Source organism: Carassius auratus, chromosome 10, assembly GCF_003368295.1.
Source record: "Carassius auratus strain Wakin chromosome 10, ASM336829v1, whole genome shotgun sequence".
In the NCBI taxonomy this organism is placed as follows: Eukaryota; Metazoa; Chordata; class Actinopteri; order Cypriniformes; family Cyprinidae; genus Carassius; species Carassius auratus.
The window spans coordinates 2656018-2669797 of record NC_039252.1 but is presented as its reverse complement, the minus strand read 5'-3'; the positions used below and the strand labels follow the sequence as shown (position 1 = coordinate 2669797).

Sequence of the window (13780 nt, the reverse complement as noted above, 5' to 3'; positions counted from 1 at the left end):
TTACAATAACACTGACCTTTTCTAGCTCAGCCAATGGCTTCATCTTTATGGAATCTTTTGTGGTTGAATTTGATGAATCTTCTCAGACTTGCTTCTCTTTCATGCTTGAACACGAGGCCCTGAGGTTTTGTATTGGCACTGGTGTTTGAGGTTGCTTTTTAGTTAGTAAAAAGGCTAGAGGATGTATTTTCTGTTTGCTTTCTTTTGCATTTTAAAAAATACTTAATTGACTTAATTTGTCATTATTGATAATTATTGGGAAATTAATGAATATTTCTATAGCTATCTATCTATCTATCTATCTATCTATCTATCTATCTATCTGTATATATATATATATATATATATATATATATATATATATATATATATATATATATATATATATATATATATATACATATATATATATATATATATATATATATACATATATATATTTAGACAGATAGATAGATAGAAAAATAGATAGATCGATTTATAAAAATCGCAGTGCTGATAGAGTATACTGTGTTGCATTGGATCAAACTGTAGACCTCTAGATAACAGGTGAACAAACATCACGATGTGTCAGTTTAAACTGGGATTAATGAGTTGTTAGATATGTTCAGGTTTGTAACACTGAAGCATGAAATGGCTCATTTCTATGTAAGGTGTTCAGCTGTGTGACGCTGACGTGTGCGGATTCATCTGCGTGCTGTGAATCATATCTAAGTGCCTTAAACATCTCATGGGAGTGGGCTTAAGTTGTAGTAGAGGCTGAATGTTATTGCAAAAGACTTGACCGCTTCCTCTTTCTGCGTGAACTAGTTTCTCAGTGCCACATGCCTTTTAACTTCTTCCCCAAGTTAGAGTTTGAAATATACATAGACCTGCACATGCATGTGTTTGTAATTGACTTTGTAAAAACATATTTGCTAAAGCGTGGAAAGAAAATACAATTGGTGTTTCTTGTTCTCTTTAAAACCTTTTTGATCTAAAAGCTTAAATGCTCTGACTATATTTTGTGTATGCAATGTGGCTACACTTTTTTTAAAATGGATATTGATTTAAAGGTAAAACCGCCCAAAAGTGGCTTGTATACATAGAAAACGGGAGAAAATATAAGATAGGTTTTATCTTTTTAATTTTATTCATCAATTTTTCACTCTTCTGTTTGTGTTATTTCATAGTTTACTATTGTAGAAAATGTGGAAAACTGTAACAACAAAGAATGAGTAATTACACAGTGAAACAAATCTTTATTAAGTTACGTTTTTAAGTTTTAAGTTTGATTCACATGCTAAATACAAAAATCACATTACTTTATGTGTTCCATTAACAGTGCCTTTAAAAACTAATTTATATACAGTATATATATATATGTTAACAGTTTATAAGCTAATCTGTTACTTCTCATGCATAAAAATGACATGGCACGTGCTTAATACTAAGCTAAGAACTACAGTTTAAAATTAATCAAAAGTGAGTCGTCCAGACCTTCAGAAGTGTATACTGGATGATTTTTGTCTTCTGGAATGTTCTGGAATGTTCCAGAAAGTACTAGAATATTTCAGAATATTGGATGTTTCTAGAAACTGGATGTTCTAGAATCGTTGTAAAAAAAAAAAACATTACAAACTAGTACACAAATGTAAACCAGTGTTTCATAATTCATAGTAACCTCAGAATTTACCAAGACATTGATGCAATGTTAAAAAATAAATAGTTCATTTAATGAACATATGCGTGGAGTAGTTCTCAAAAAATGAGAAGGAACAGTCAGTCAGGTTAAAATGAAACTAAAGATAGTAATAAAGATAAGACATTAGAAACCAGTGGCATTTTCTTTGAAAATATATTGCATTTATAATGCTATCACGGCAATAAAGATTGTTGTGCACAACATTTATTCATGTACAGTCTTAAGTGCTTATTTTCTTTACACTATAGTCATTTATGATTCGATTAAAGCCCATTATCGCTCACACTTAAGTTTAGGGACCAGTTTTAACTATTACCTATGACTTTTTCATCAATAAACTCCTAATTTGCTGATTATTAATAGTAAGGTAGTTGTTAAATATTGGTTCAAGTTAAGGGATCTTAAATAAAGGCATGCAGAATAAGACATTAATATGTTCTTTATAACCAGCCAATTTGCTAGTAGTTAATAATGTGAGTTGGTCCTTAAAATGAAGTGTTAACCTTTTATTTGATTGTTTTTTGCTTGAAGTCCCTCTGATTTTCACTAAAAATATGATCTAGGTTTCTAAGAAAATGATCTACTCATTGGGCCTGATTTATAAAGTGTGTGTATGCTCAGATTTAATCTTAGAGTGTGTGTGTACGCTGAAATCCACGCCAGCGCTCGTATTTGACGTTGTTACAGGACTTAGCTTCACGTCAGGCTCTGAGCAGACGTACACACTTCTTCTTGTCAGAAAACTGCAGGCTCTTGAAAATCTAAGCTGTTTTTGCAGCTCGCTGTTCTAAGTGAAAGAATTTGGACAATGACTGGTGATCTTTTACATGTTAATGACTTTAATTAAGAGTCGTTTTCCAGGCAGAGAGCTGAAAGCGTTCAGCTGCGCGCAGGTTTAAGATCATTAGCGATTCATAGATTTACATCTGAAAGAGAGGTGCATGTGGGTACCTTCATTTAATAATGGCACTGGACCACAAAACCAGTCATAAGAGTCCATTTTGTTATTTAAACATTTATACATAATCTGAAAGCTGAAAAAATAATGTTTCCATTGATGTGTGGTTTGTTAGGAGGACAATATTTGGCCGAGATACAACTATTAGAAAATCTGGAATCTGAGAGAGCAACAAAACGAAATATTAAGAAAATCATCTTTAAAGTTGTTTAAATGAGGTTCTTAGCTATGCATATTACTAATCAAAAATTAAGTTCTGATATATTTTTTATGGTAGGAAATTTACAAAATATTAATGCTGTCAAATGATTAATCGCGATTAATCTAGCTCAAAATAAAAGTTTTTGTTTACATTATATATGTATGTTGACTGTTTTGTTTATTATGTATATATAAATACACACACATACATACAGTATTAATTTAGCAAATATTTACGTATAATAGATTTAATATATAAACAATTTATATATATATATATATATATATATATATGCATGCATGTGTTTGAATTTATATATACAGTACATAATAAATATACACAGATATGTTATGTAAATAAACACTTTTATTTTGGATGCGATTAATCGTTTGACAGCACTACAAAATATCTTCATGGAACATGATCTTTGCTTAGTATCCTAATGGTTTTTGTCAGAAAAAAAAAAAATTGATAATTTTGCCCCATATACAATGTATTGTTGGCTATTGCTTCAAATATTATGACTTGTTTTGTGTTCCAGGGTCACATTTGAGAGATGATCGTAAGATCAAATTTAGGATGGTTTCTGCACAACATTTCATAACAGAGGCCCATTGTGTTTCTCAGGTTATTAGCTGTGCTCTGAGCTTTGGCAGACGGTTGAGCAGATATGGCAGACAGGGTGCACTTGCTGCCGTATTTCTTCGGGAACATCACGCGAGAGGATGCGGAGGATTACCTGCGTCAGGGAGGAGCGGGGGACGGCCTGTACCTGCTCCGCCAGAGCCGCAGCTTCCTCGGCGGATACGCTCTGTCCGTGGCCCACAGTCGCCAGTTCTACCACTACACCATCGAGAGGGAGATGAACGACACCTACGCCATCGCCGGTGGCAAATCTCACAGAACCCCTATAGATGTGATCGACTATCACTCGCAGGAGTCCGACGGGCTCGTCTGTCTGCTGAAGAGGCCCTTCAACCGGCCCCGCGGCACCGAGCCTAAAGTCGGGCCCTTCGAGGACCTCAGGGAGCAGCTCATCCGGCAGTACGTCAAACAGACCTGGAACCTACAGGTGGGTACTGCACCTGATGACACTTCATCTCAACAGTCCACTATACATACTTATAGTCTAAATAAAGTGTTATTCTTTATTTAATTTTGGTTACACTTTATTTTAAGGTTACACATGTTATATTATTTCACTTTATTTTGATGGCTCCTTGAACATATTTTGTTGACTATAAGAAATGGTGCATCTCATTAGAGAGTTAGCAGAGTTAGAATAAGACAACATGTTCTTGCAAAGTTATTTATAGTCAGTACAATGTCTGCTGGGAGACCATCACAATAAACAATAAACAGATATTAATCAGAGAGTATACTAATACTCTGATGAGAGTTTGTTGACATGTTACTCATTGTCAACAGAAAGTTCAAAAGGGAACATCAAAATAAATGATGCATAATTACATACAAGGAACACTAAGCCAAATGCTAATTTATAGTAAATACATGTTTTACTCAGTATTTAAATTGTGTAATTACACTGTAACAAGGACAGCTTAAAACAAAGAGTAACCAAAGGTTGCTCTTTCGTAACTCGTAAACCTTGTAGGGTTTGCAGCACACGTGCACGGCGAGTAACACTGTACTGTAACTTTACTGGTGAACTTGTGCAATGTCTTTTGTATATTTTCGTACAGTATAATCTGCTGTGCTCCACAGATGATTATGTTCATGTTGATGACCTTCATGCTTACCTTTTTTATGAATTGTACAAATTTGCCAAAATGTTAAATAGTTATGCTTTCTCATGAGTTTGGTATCTCAGACTTCAGTTATGCTCAGAAACAATTGCTTTAATAGAGCATTGAGCTCAGGTTTTTACTATTTATTTACTGTTTCTTTGTCTTCTTTTGCATGAAACTACTTTCTTTTTTGTTACGTTTTAAACCATCCTTACTTTTCCAGCAAATCCCCTCCAACCACCTTCAATCACTGTAAAAAAAAAAAAATAGTGAAAATGTTATACAAATAATAAACGCTTTTACATCTATTTTCACCCAGTTCCTAATAGATAAAGTCCCATCTTACTTTTTACAAGAATAAAAGAAGTTGTCATAATAACCTTCACACATTTTGTTGTTGCAGTCAACTTTGGAACGTTTGCAGCATTTGTGAATATATTTATGCCACCGCTGTGCTGCATTAAAGAAATCCTAACTGCACATTGTTGATATAAGACAGCAGAAGTTTCTGATTTTTGATGTATTGTGGTGTGGCAGGGCTCGGCTCTGGAGCAGGCTATCATCAGCCAGAGACCTCAGCTGGAGAAACTCATCGCCACAACAGCTCATGAGAAGATGCCCTGGTTCCATGGCAAGATCGACCGCGAGGACTCAGAGCAGCGGCTGCTCAAGAGCTCACACGTCAACGGCAAATTCCTGTGAGTCTCCTTCACTCGGCAACAACAAGAACAATGATAATAAAATAATACAAATAAAAGTGCTTCACGATGCCATAGAAGAACCTTTTTTTTGTCTAAATGGTTCCAAAAAGAACCTTAAACATCTGAAGCACCTTTCTGTTTCACGAAAGGTTATTTGTGGCGAAAGAAGGTTCTTCAGATGATTTAAGGTAAGAAAGAGATGGTTCTTTAAAGAACCTTTTGACTGAATGGTTCTTTGTGCAACCAGAAATGGTTCTTCTATGGCAACCTTTTAATTATTTTTAAGAGTTTACCCATACCTTATTAGCTACAGCATATAATATAGGTCAGTAGGATTTTTATTTATTATTTTAAGAAATTACACTTTTATTCAGATGACAGTAAACACTTTTTGATTTTGGTAACACGTTATTTTAAGGTGTCTTGTACTTACTATGGTAATAACAATTCATTATTGTATAAGTAACACTAATCTGTACAAAGCACATGTCGTTAATTAATATCACTCAGTACTTCAATGTATAATTACACTGCAACACAGACACCTTAAAATAAAGTGCATTTAAGATTTGAAATAGTTGCTGTTGTTTTACTCTTTTGAAATCAAAGAATCTTGAAAAATATATGTCAGTTTCCAAAAAAAATGGGAAGCAGCACAACTGTGTTTCTTGAGCATCAGATTTCTGAAGGATCGTGTGACAGCGCCGCATCACAGGAATAAATTACACTTTAAAATATATTCACATAGAAAGCTGTTATTTGAAATCGTAATTTATCACAGTTTTGCTGCTTTTACTGTATTTTTAAACAAATTAACTCAGCCTCGGTGGGTAGAAGAGTCTTTTGAATGGTAGTGTATCTTAATTATTTTTTTTTTCTAAACGAATGTTAGTCGTTCAGAGTTGTGGTTATTATATTTATGCACTCTAATCATTTTTAGTGTCTAGATCAAGATTGGATATCACCTAATGTATATTTATATTTATTTTAAGTTCATCAATCATCTTAAAATGTGAATCCCGCAACTGTTGTGAAGAGATGTCTTTGAGAAGCTACAGCAGGTGCAGGCTGAATTCAGCAGGGCTTTGGACTGCTCTGAAGTGAAAGAAGCGATGCAGAGAGGCAGCGTGTGGTTTCCGCTGTCACACTGTTGGAGAGGACTTCCTGAAGTGACCGAAGACGAGTGTGCTGGGTGGAGGAAGTGCATGTCACTACAGTGTGCGCTGGCTTTAAATAGAACACTTGCCACCATCTTAAAACACACGCTTGTGATGAAGTGCACTAAACAATGGAAAAAGAAGAAAGTTTGCTTATAAGACCATCTTGAGATCATATCATCGGCTTTGAACTCGCTATTTTATTGTATTTTTTACTAAAGCTTTACAAAAATATATCTATCTTATTTTATATTCTTTATTGTGTATATTAAAATATTAGTTTACAACTACATCCACTGTACATCGGTCTCAGTAGTGCTTTGAAAAGCGTTCAGTTTTTCTCCTCCGGCTCCATCTAGTGTTGATTTGTGTATTATATAACCACAGCACAGTATGCAAGAGCCTATTATTATCTTCTGCTAAACAGCTACTGTTTCGTTCTCTCTCATCCTGACAGAATTAGACAAAGAGAAAGCAACAGCAGGAACGTGTCCTACGCTCTGTGTCTCCTGCACAATAACCAAGTCATGCACTATCGCATTGATAAAGACAGGGCTGGCAAGCTCTCCATCCCTGACGGGAAGAAGTTCGACACACTTTGGCAGGTAAATAAACCTGTCAAGCGAAACCTGGCTGAGACTTCACTGACCTACATACCGTGCTTGTCAAAAGTGTGGAAACTGAAATCTCTTGGTAACACTTTAGTATAGGGACCAATTCTCACTATCAACTAGTTGCTTATAAGCATGCATATTATTAACACTGGTTATAAAGCACATATTCTACATCCCCTAAACTTAACAAGTACCTTACTATCTAATAATAAACAGCTAATTATTAGTTTATTGAGGCAAAAAAAGGGTTGTTACTAATGAGAATTGGACCTGCTCGCCAAGGCTGTGCTCAAATATATAATATTTATGATTTCTGAAGGACACTGAAAACTTTTGACAAGTACGCTATATGTGGAAAATAATGACCTCAGATAATTAGCAAAGAGTAATGCATTGTTATTTTAGGCAGGGTTGCCAGCTCTCACGCATCTGGCGCGAGACTCACGCTATCAGGCTGCGTCTCGCGCTCTCACGCTGTAAATCTCACGCCAAAGTGACAGCCCTGCTTGTGATATGACACGTCTCAGATTACAATTTTTTTACTTTTTAATACTAAATTATATCAGTAAATAGCGTTTTGGCGCACTTCATATGATGCACTTAATATGGCGTAAATCATCAAATTTAGCGCTTCAGTTAAAGCCAGAGCTGCGACACGCTTTGATCTCGCCGCGCGGTCACGTGATCCACAGAGTTCTCCAAACAAACCAGCGTTGACCATTCATTATAAAGGTATTATTTGCAGCAATGTTTTGGTAAACATTACATCATAGTATGCATTGATTATTACGTCGATGGCATTTACACTATCATTTTATTCTGGAGAGTGATGGAGATGCAACATTAATATGGTTTCCTTAACCCTCGGGTATTGCTTACTTATAATGTGACGAAACAGAATATTTTAGTTCAATATTATTTATTTAATATTTTGAAAAGATTATTTGGCACTAAATACTATTTGTGCAATTATAATTTTTTTTAAATATGTATATAACAATTAGTGTAGTATGTTAAAATAGAAAGGTTTTAAATTACAATGCAAATATGCAAATTAGAGTCAATTTGTGGTCAGTTAAAACAAATAGTTTTAATATGTAATGTCATGATTTACCCACTACCTGTATGGCTCTTTACTAAATATATCTAGAATATTGCAGGTCATACTCGCATTATTTAGTTTTAAGTTCTACATTTGAAAACATACTTAGACAAAATTAAACAACATATTTTTAAATGAGAAATTGAAAAAGTTAATAACTTAGGCCTACGTCCTTTTTTAATTATACTCGCATAATTACACACAATGAATGCAAGCAAATACTGTTTAAAATGGTGCTTTAAAATGCATTTGACTGGATTCAATAAAATATTTGTATTCCCCTTTATTTTTACAGTATATACACATTAATTGATATTGAATCGAACTTAAAAGTTGGCAACCCTGTATTATGCATGCTGTATTTGCTGATGTCCTGAAGAGGATCTTGTAGAATTAGACAGTTGTTTGTATCTGGTGACCAACTGGACAAACACACGTTATATTTAGATTTCCTGATTCATGATGCACTTCATCAAAGGTTCAGCTAGGGCATTAACTAGCCCTCAGAAACATCTCTCACACTGTGATTAGGAGAGAAGTGAGTGCATGCTTCGAATGAGGTCAGTTTGCAATGAAAGTGAGATAGAAATAGGTTGATTTCGGTGATGCATCACTACAAACAAAGGTGTGCTCATTGAAGTCGTGCTTTAAGTTCAATAAAACAAGCCTCCTCTATATATTGCGTATGTAATATATATCTATTATTTTCAGCTGAAGCTTTACGTGACAGTACATTGATGAGAGTTATCGACTGATGAAACAGGCCTAAGTGTGAGAAGCGTAACCACAATACTGTGTGATTCTGAGATGATGTCCAGAATCAGGCTTTGATGGTCACTGTGTTGTGTGTTACAGCTGGTTGAACATTACTCATACAAACCTGACGGCCTGCTCCGAGTGCTCACCGAGACCTGTCCGAGACCTGTCGTAAGTACAGTCACATCTCTAAGAAACGCAGCAGGGACCATGTGTTCTCGTATCAGCTGGCTTTAAAGAAAAGACTTTAAAGTGCACTGACATGTCAGACTATATAAACCACTCCCATTCAGGACTCTTGTACTGTTCCAATGATCCACAGATAATTGTTAGTTGTTTCACTAAACATAGACACAATTTAAAGGAAACTTTTTACAGTTAATTACACTTGGTGTAAAATGAAAATAAAGTGGTTCTCAACTGGTGGGTTTGTGACCCAAAAGTGCTGTCACAGACAATAGGGAGAGACAATGCTTAATGCAACTAAATAATTTACAGACATGATGATGGAAAGAACATGAGATGGGAGGGAAAATTCCTCCAAGAAACTTTGCATTCATGCACAAAGAAAATAAAAAACTATTGGATTCCCTCAAGAAACTTGGAACTTGGAAAGAAATTGTGTAATGAACTTCCTAATCATTCATGAATGTTTGCATTCGTTCCCGAAAATGATGAATTCCTCTGAGAAACATTGCACTAGCTCAAAGGGAAAGTTTGTCCAAGAAACTTTGCGTTTGCTCTCTGTCACGCTGTCTAGTCTCTGTTTCCCTGGGTGTCCACTAGTGGGCTCACTTCCCCTTAGGTACTTCACCGTAGGCACTAGTATTCCACTAGTCTTGTCCTGTCATCACAGTAATTGCACTCCTGTTAATTGCACCAGGTGCATTCACTTTATTGTCATTAGTCTCCCTATATTTACCAGTCTTTTCCTGTTGTCTGTATGGAGTCCTTACCTTTCGTGTTTCCAGTCTTCTCGTCCTCCGAGATTCTCCATTGTCTTCTCGTCATCCGAGTTCCCATTCCTTTCCCTTTCCTGTTCTCTCCTTTGTTTATTTATTTGTTTGTTTTGGACTGCTGTTTTGGTTTTGACCTTGGCTTGTATCGACCACGATTTGGATAAACCCTCAATAAAATACCTGTGATTGGATCTCTCTCTCACCCTGTGTTTGACTGTGTTTGATCGTTAAAATCCAGCAGTATGTTTTTTGATACTTCCTCCCCAGCCACTGAGCGGGATAGAGGAATTGGTTTTGAGGGTACCTGCCTGGTCATGTTTCGTGGGACATGGGGAGGTTACTCAGGAGTGAGTGGTCGAGAGGAGGTCCGGCATCACTCTCCACTATGAGCCGCCGTCTCACCATTGTGGACGGAGAGGGGAGAAAAGCGCAAGTCAAACATTTTTGCCTTATTTCTCCACTATATCCAAAAGCCTAGAGATTCCCAGGAGTGTTCACGTCATGTCTGTTGATCCAGAGACTGTTCACGTCACGTCTGCTGAGCCAGCGCCACAGTACAAGATGGCCACCAACCCAGCGCAACTGCACAAGGTGGCCGCCAGCCCGGAGCCACTGCAGAGGATGGCAGCTACAGTGGGCTTTCCTGAGTTGAGTCAGATTCCGGTTGACCCTCCAGATTCGAGTCATATTCTCGTTGACCCTCCAGAGTCGAGTCAGGTTCCAGTTGACCCTCCAGAGTCGAGTCAGGTTTCTGTTGACCCTCCAGAGTTAAGTCAGGTTTCCAGTTGACCCTCCAGATTCGAGTCATATTCTCGTTGACCCTCCAGATTCGAGTCATATTCTCGTTGACCCTCCAGATTCGAGTCATATTCTCGTCGACCCTCCAGAGTCGAGTCAGGTTCCAGTTGACCCTCCAGAGTCGAGTCAGGTTCCAGTGGACCCTCCAGAGTCGAGTCAGGTTCAGGTTGACCCTCCAGAGTCGAGTCAGGTGCTCATGGACCCTCCAGAGTCAGGGTCAGTCACCGTTAACCTTCCAGAGTCAGGGTCAGTCACCGTCGACCTTCCAGAGTCAGGGTTAGTCATCGTTGACCTTCCAGAGTCAGGGCTAGTTCCTGTTGACCCTCCAGAGTCAGGGCTAGTTCCTGTTGACCCTCCAGAGTCGAGTCAGGTGCCAGTTGACTTTCCAGAGTTGAGTCAGGTTCCGGTTGACCCTCCAGAGTCGAGTCAGGTGCTCATGAACCCTCCAGAGTAGAGTCAGGTGTTCGTGGACCCTCCAGAGTCAGGGTTAGTCACCATTGACCGTCCAGAGTCAGGGTTAGTCATTTTTGACCTTCCAGAGTCAGGGTTAGTCACCGTCGACCTTCCAGAATCAGGGCTAGTCACCGTTGACCTTCCTGAGTCAGGACTATTTACCGTTGACCCTCCAGAGTCAGGGTTAGTCACCGTTGAATCCAGTATAAACACCATGGGATTACCAGAGTCTTGTCACTTCTCTGTGGAACTACCAGAGCCTCTCCACATCTCTGATGAACTACCAGAGCCTCCCCACGTCTCTGCTGAACTATCAGAGCCTCTCCACGTCTCTGCTGAACTACCAGAGTCTCTCCTTGCCTCTGCGGAACTACCAGAGGCTCGTCACATCTCAATTGTACTCTCTGAGCACCCGGCTGTTCCTGTTGTGGCCAAGGAGGCTACCCTTAACATGTTCATGTTCTTTGTTTCAGACTTGCCCTACCAGACTTGCTTTTCTGCCAGTCCGATCCCACTTTGGTGGTCTTCGGCGCAGCCCTGGTGGGCTTCGGTTTCGACCACACGGACGTGGTGGTCTTCTGCTCTGCCCTGGGGGGCTTCCGTCCTGACCACATGGTTGTGGTGGTCTTCTGCTCTGCCCTGGGGGGCTTCTATCCCGACCACACAGTTGTGGTGGTCTTCTGCTCCACCCTGGGGGGCTTCCGTCCTGACCACATGGTTGTGGTGGTCTTCTGCTCCGCCCTAGGGGGCTTCTATTCCGACCACACGGTTGTGGTAGTCTTCTGCTCCGCCCTGGTGGGCGTCACGCTATGTCCTTCCTGGACTTGTGTTTTTTTTTTTTCATTCTTCTGCCTGTTTTCCACCTTTGGACCTAGCCCTCCGTCCCTCCCCCTGATCCTCCGCCAGTCCACCTCCCTCCTGGGTTTCTTGTCTGTGTCTTTCTTTCTGTTTCCCTCTAAGGACCTGGCCCTCCGTCCCTCCCCTTGATCCTCCACCGGTCCACCTCCACCTCCTGGACTCTTTGTTTTGTGTTGTACTCGTCTTGTCTTTGTTTCCCCATTTTACCTGGTAGTCTTGTCTCTGTTTCCCCATTTTACCTGGTCGTCTTGTCTCTGTTTCCCCATTTTTACCTGGTCCTATTGTCTCTGTTTTCCCCATTTTACCTGGTCGCCTTGTCTCTGTTTCCCCATTTTTACCTGGTCCTATTGTCTCTGTTTCCCCATTTTTACCTGGTCCTCTTGTCTCTGTTTTCCCCATTTTACCTGGCCCTCCGTCCCTCCCCCTGGTCCTCCGCCGCTCCACCTCCCTCCTGGTCTCTTTGTGTTTTTGGTCTTCCCTTGGGTTCGGGTGGCGCATCTGGCAGCTGCTCCGTGGAGGAGGGGGTAATGTCACTCTCGAGGAAAACAAAAGTTTGCCAAGAATCTGCTGCAGAGTTTCTTGGTGGAATGCAAAACTTTTACAAGTAGCCACAAATGCACTGAAATATGATTTTGTCTCTCATCTCATTTTTTCCCCATCACCATGTTCCAGACAGCAAAGCAAAATAAAGCTTATTATATTTCCTCATCCTCAAATAATTCAGGGGAAGAAGCCGACATTTTATGTTCTGACCACGATTTGTTTTGTGCTTTGAATTATTGGCTGCCAAAGAGCATGAAACCTCTGCAGTTCATATCTGTATTCAGTGTCTAATGTCACATAAACTAATTTACACATTACTGGGTTTATACAGTTTATGTAATACACTTTAAAGACGTTTATACAAAGAAGTCCAGAAGCAAAGCCTGCTGAGAACCACTGACCTAGACTGTACAAATCCATTTAACACAAGGCCCACTTCAAACGCTATCATGTAAATGTGCTGAATGTACGTTGAATTAGTTAATTTAATTATTGAAGAATGGCTCATGGATGTATAGCATTAAACATTAGCATCAAATAGTGTAGGATAAAAATAACCTAATGCTCTTTAAAATTGTGGTTTCTAGCTAGGTGCCACAGGTGGGATTCTCTCCAGAATCAAATCATACTCCTTCCCCAAACCTGGCCAAAAAAAGGTGCTCTAACACACCCCTGTCTTCCTCCCTATCCCCCACTGGCAGTGGTAGGACCCCCGCTTTGCTTGCGTGTGGTTTTTTCTTCTGACTTCGACCCCTCTCTGGTCTCTTCCTCCATTCACTGCCCTGTACATCACATCCAATCACCAGCAAAAACTAAATAACCAATCAGGTTCTGATTCAAACTCTAAAGAACGGTTGAAGGTTTTTATTTGACCCACCTTGATAACCTATCCACCTTATTTTTAAAATAAGTGTGAGCATGACTGTTTTTAATGTGCAAGGCTTCCAGTGTCATTAATTTATTAGCAAAATCATAAACACATTGGTTTGAAGTGCAAATTTACCATTTACAGTCTACTGCGCTTTGTTATTCTTCTAGTTATTTAACAGTAGTGGATAATGGATTGGAAATCTCGCACATTAAAAAAAAATACCTTGCAAAATAAGGTGGATAAAGGATGTAAGTCAGGGCACATGGGCTTGAGTTGATTTGTTTTTTTCTGTAGTTAAACGTTTTTTGTAATACTATATATTTATATACTATAGTATTCACATGTCTTGCTGGTCTGAGCTGGTCTTGGGTTTCGG

The 13780-nt window shown here is 38.8% G+C and overlaps 1 protein-coding gene across 4 annotated transcripts in view; it reads left to right on the top strand.

Moving 5' to 3' along the window:
• Positions 1-13780, top strand: part of syk (spleen tyrosine kinase) — a 53649-nt gene that overhangs the window by 34105 nt on the left and 5764 nt on the right. For 3 of the 4 annotated variants that reach the window (XM_026273167.1, XM_026273166.1, XM_026273165.1), the window contains exons 2-6: positions 3472-3916; positions 5130-5290; positions 6908-7055; positions 9022-9093; positions 13121-13189. In XM_026273167.1, the coding sequence (XP_026128952.1) occupies positions 3515-3916; positions 5130-5290; positions 6908-7055; positions 9022-9093; positions 13121-13189 (852 nt within the window). In that variant the 5' untranslated portion in view covers positions 3472-3514. The remainder of the gene's footprint in view (positions 1-3471; positions 3917-5129; positions 5291-6907; positions 7056-9021; positions 9094-13120; positions 13190-13780) is intronic. The other variant, XM_026273168.1, reaches the window with a different exon arrangement.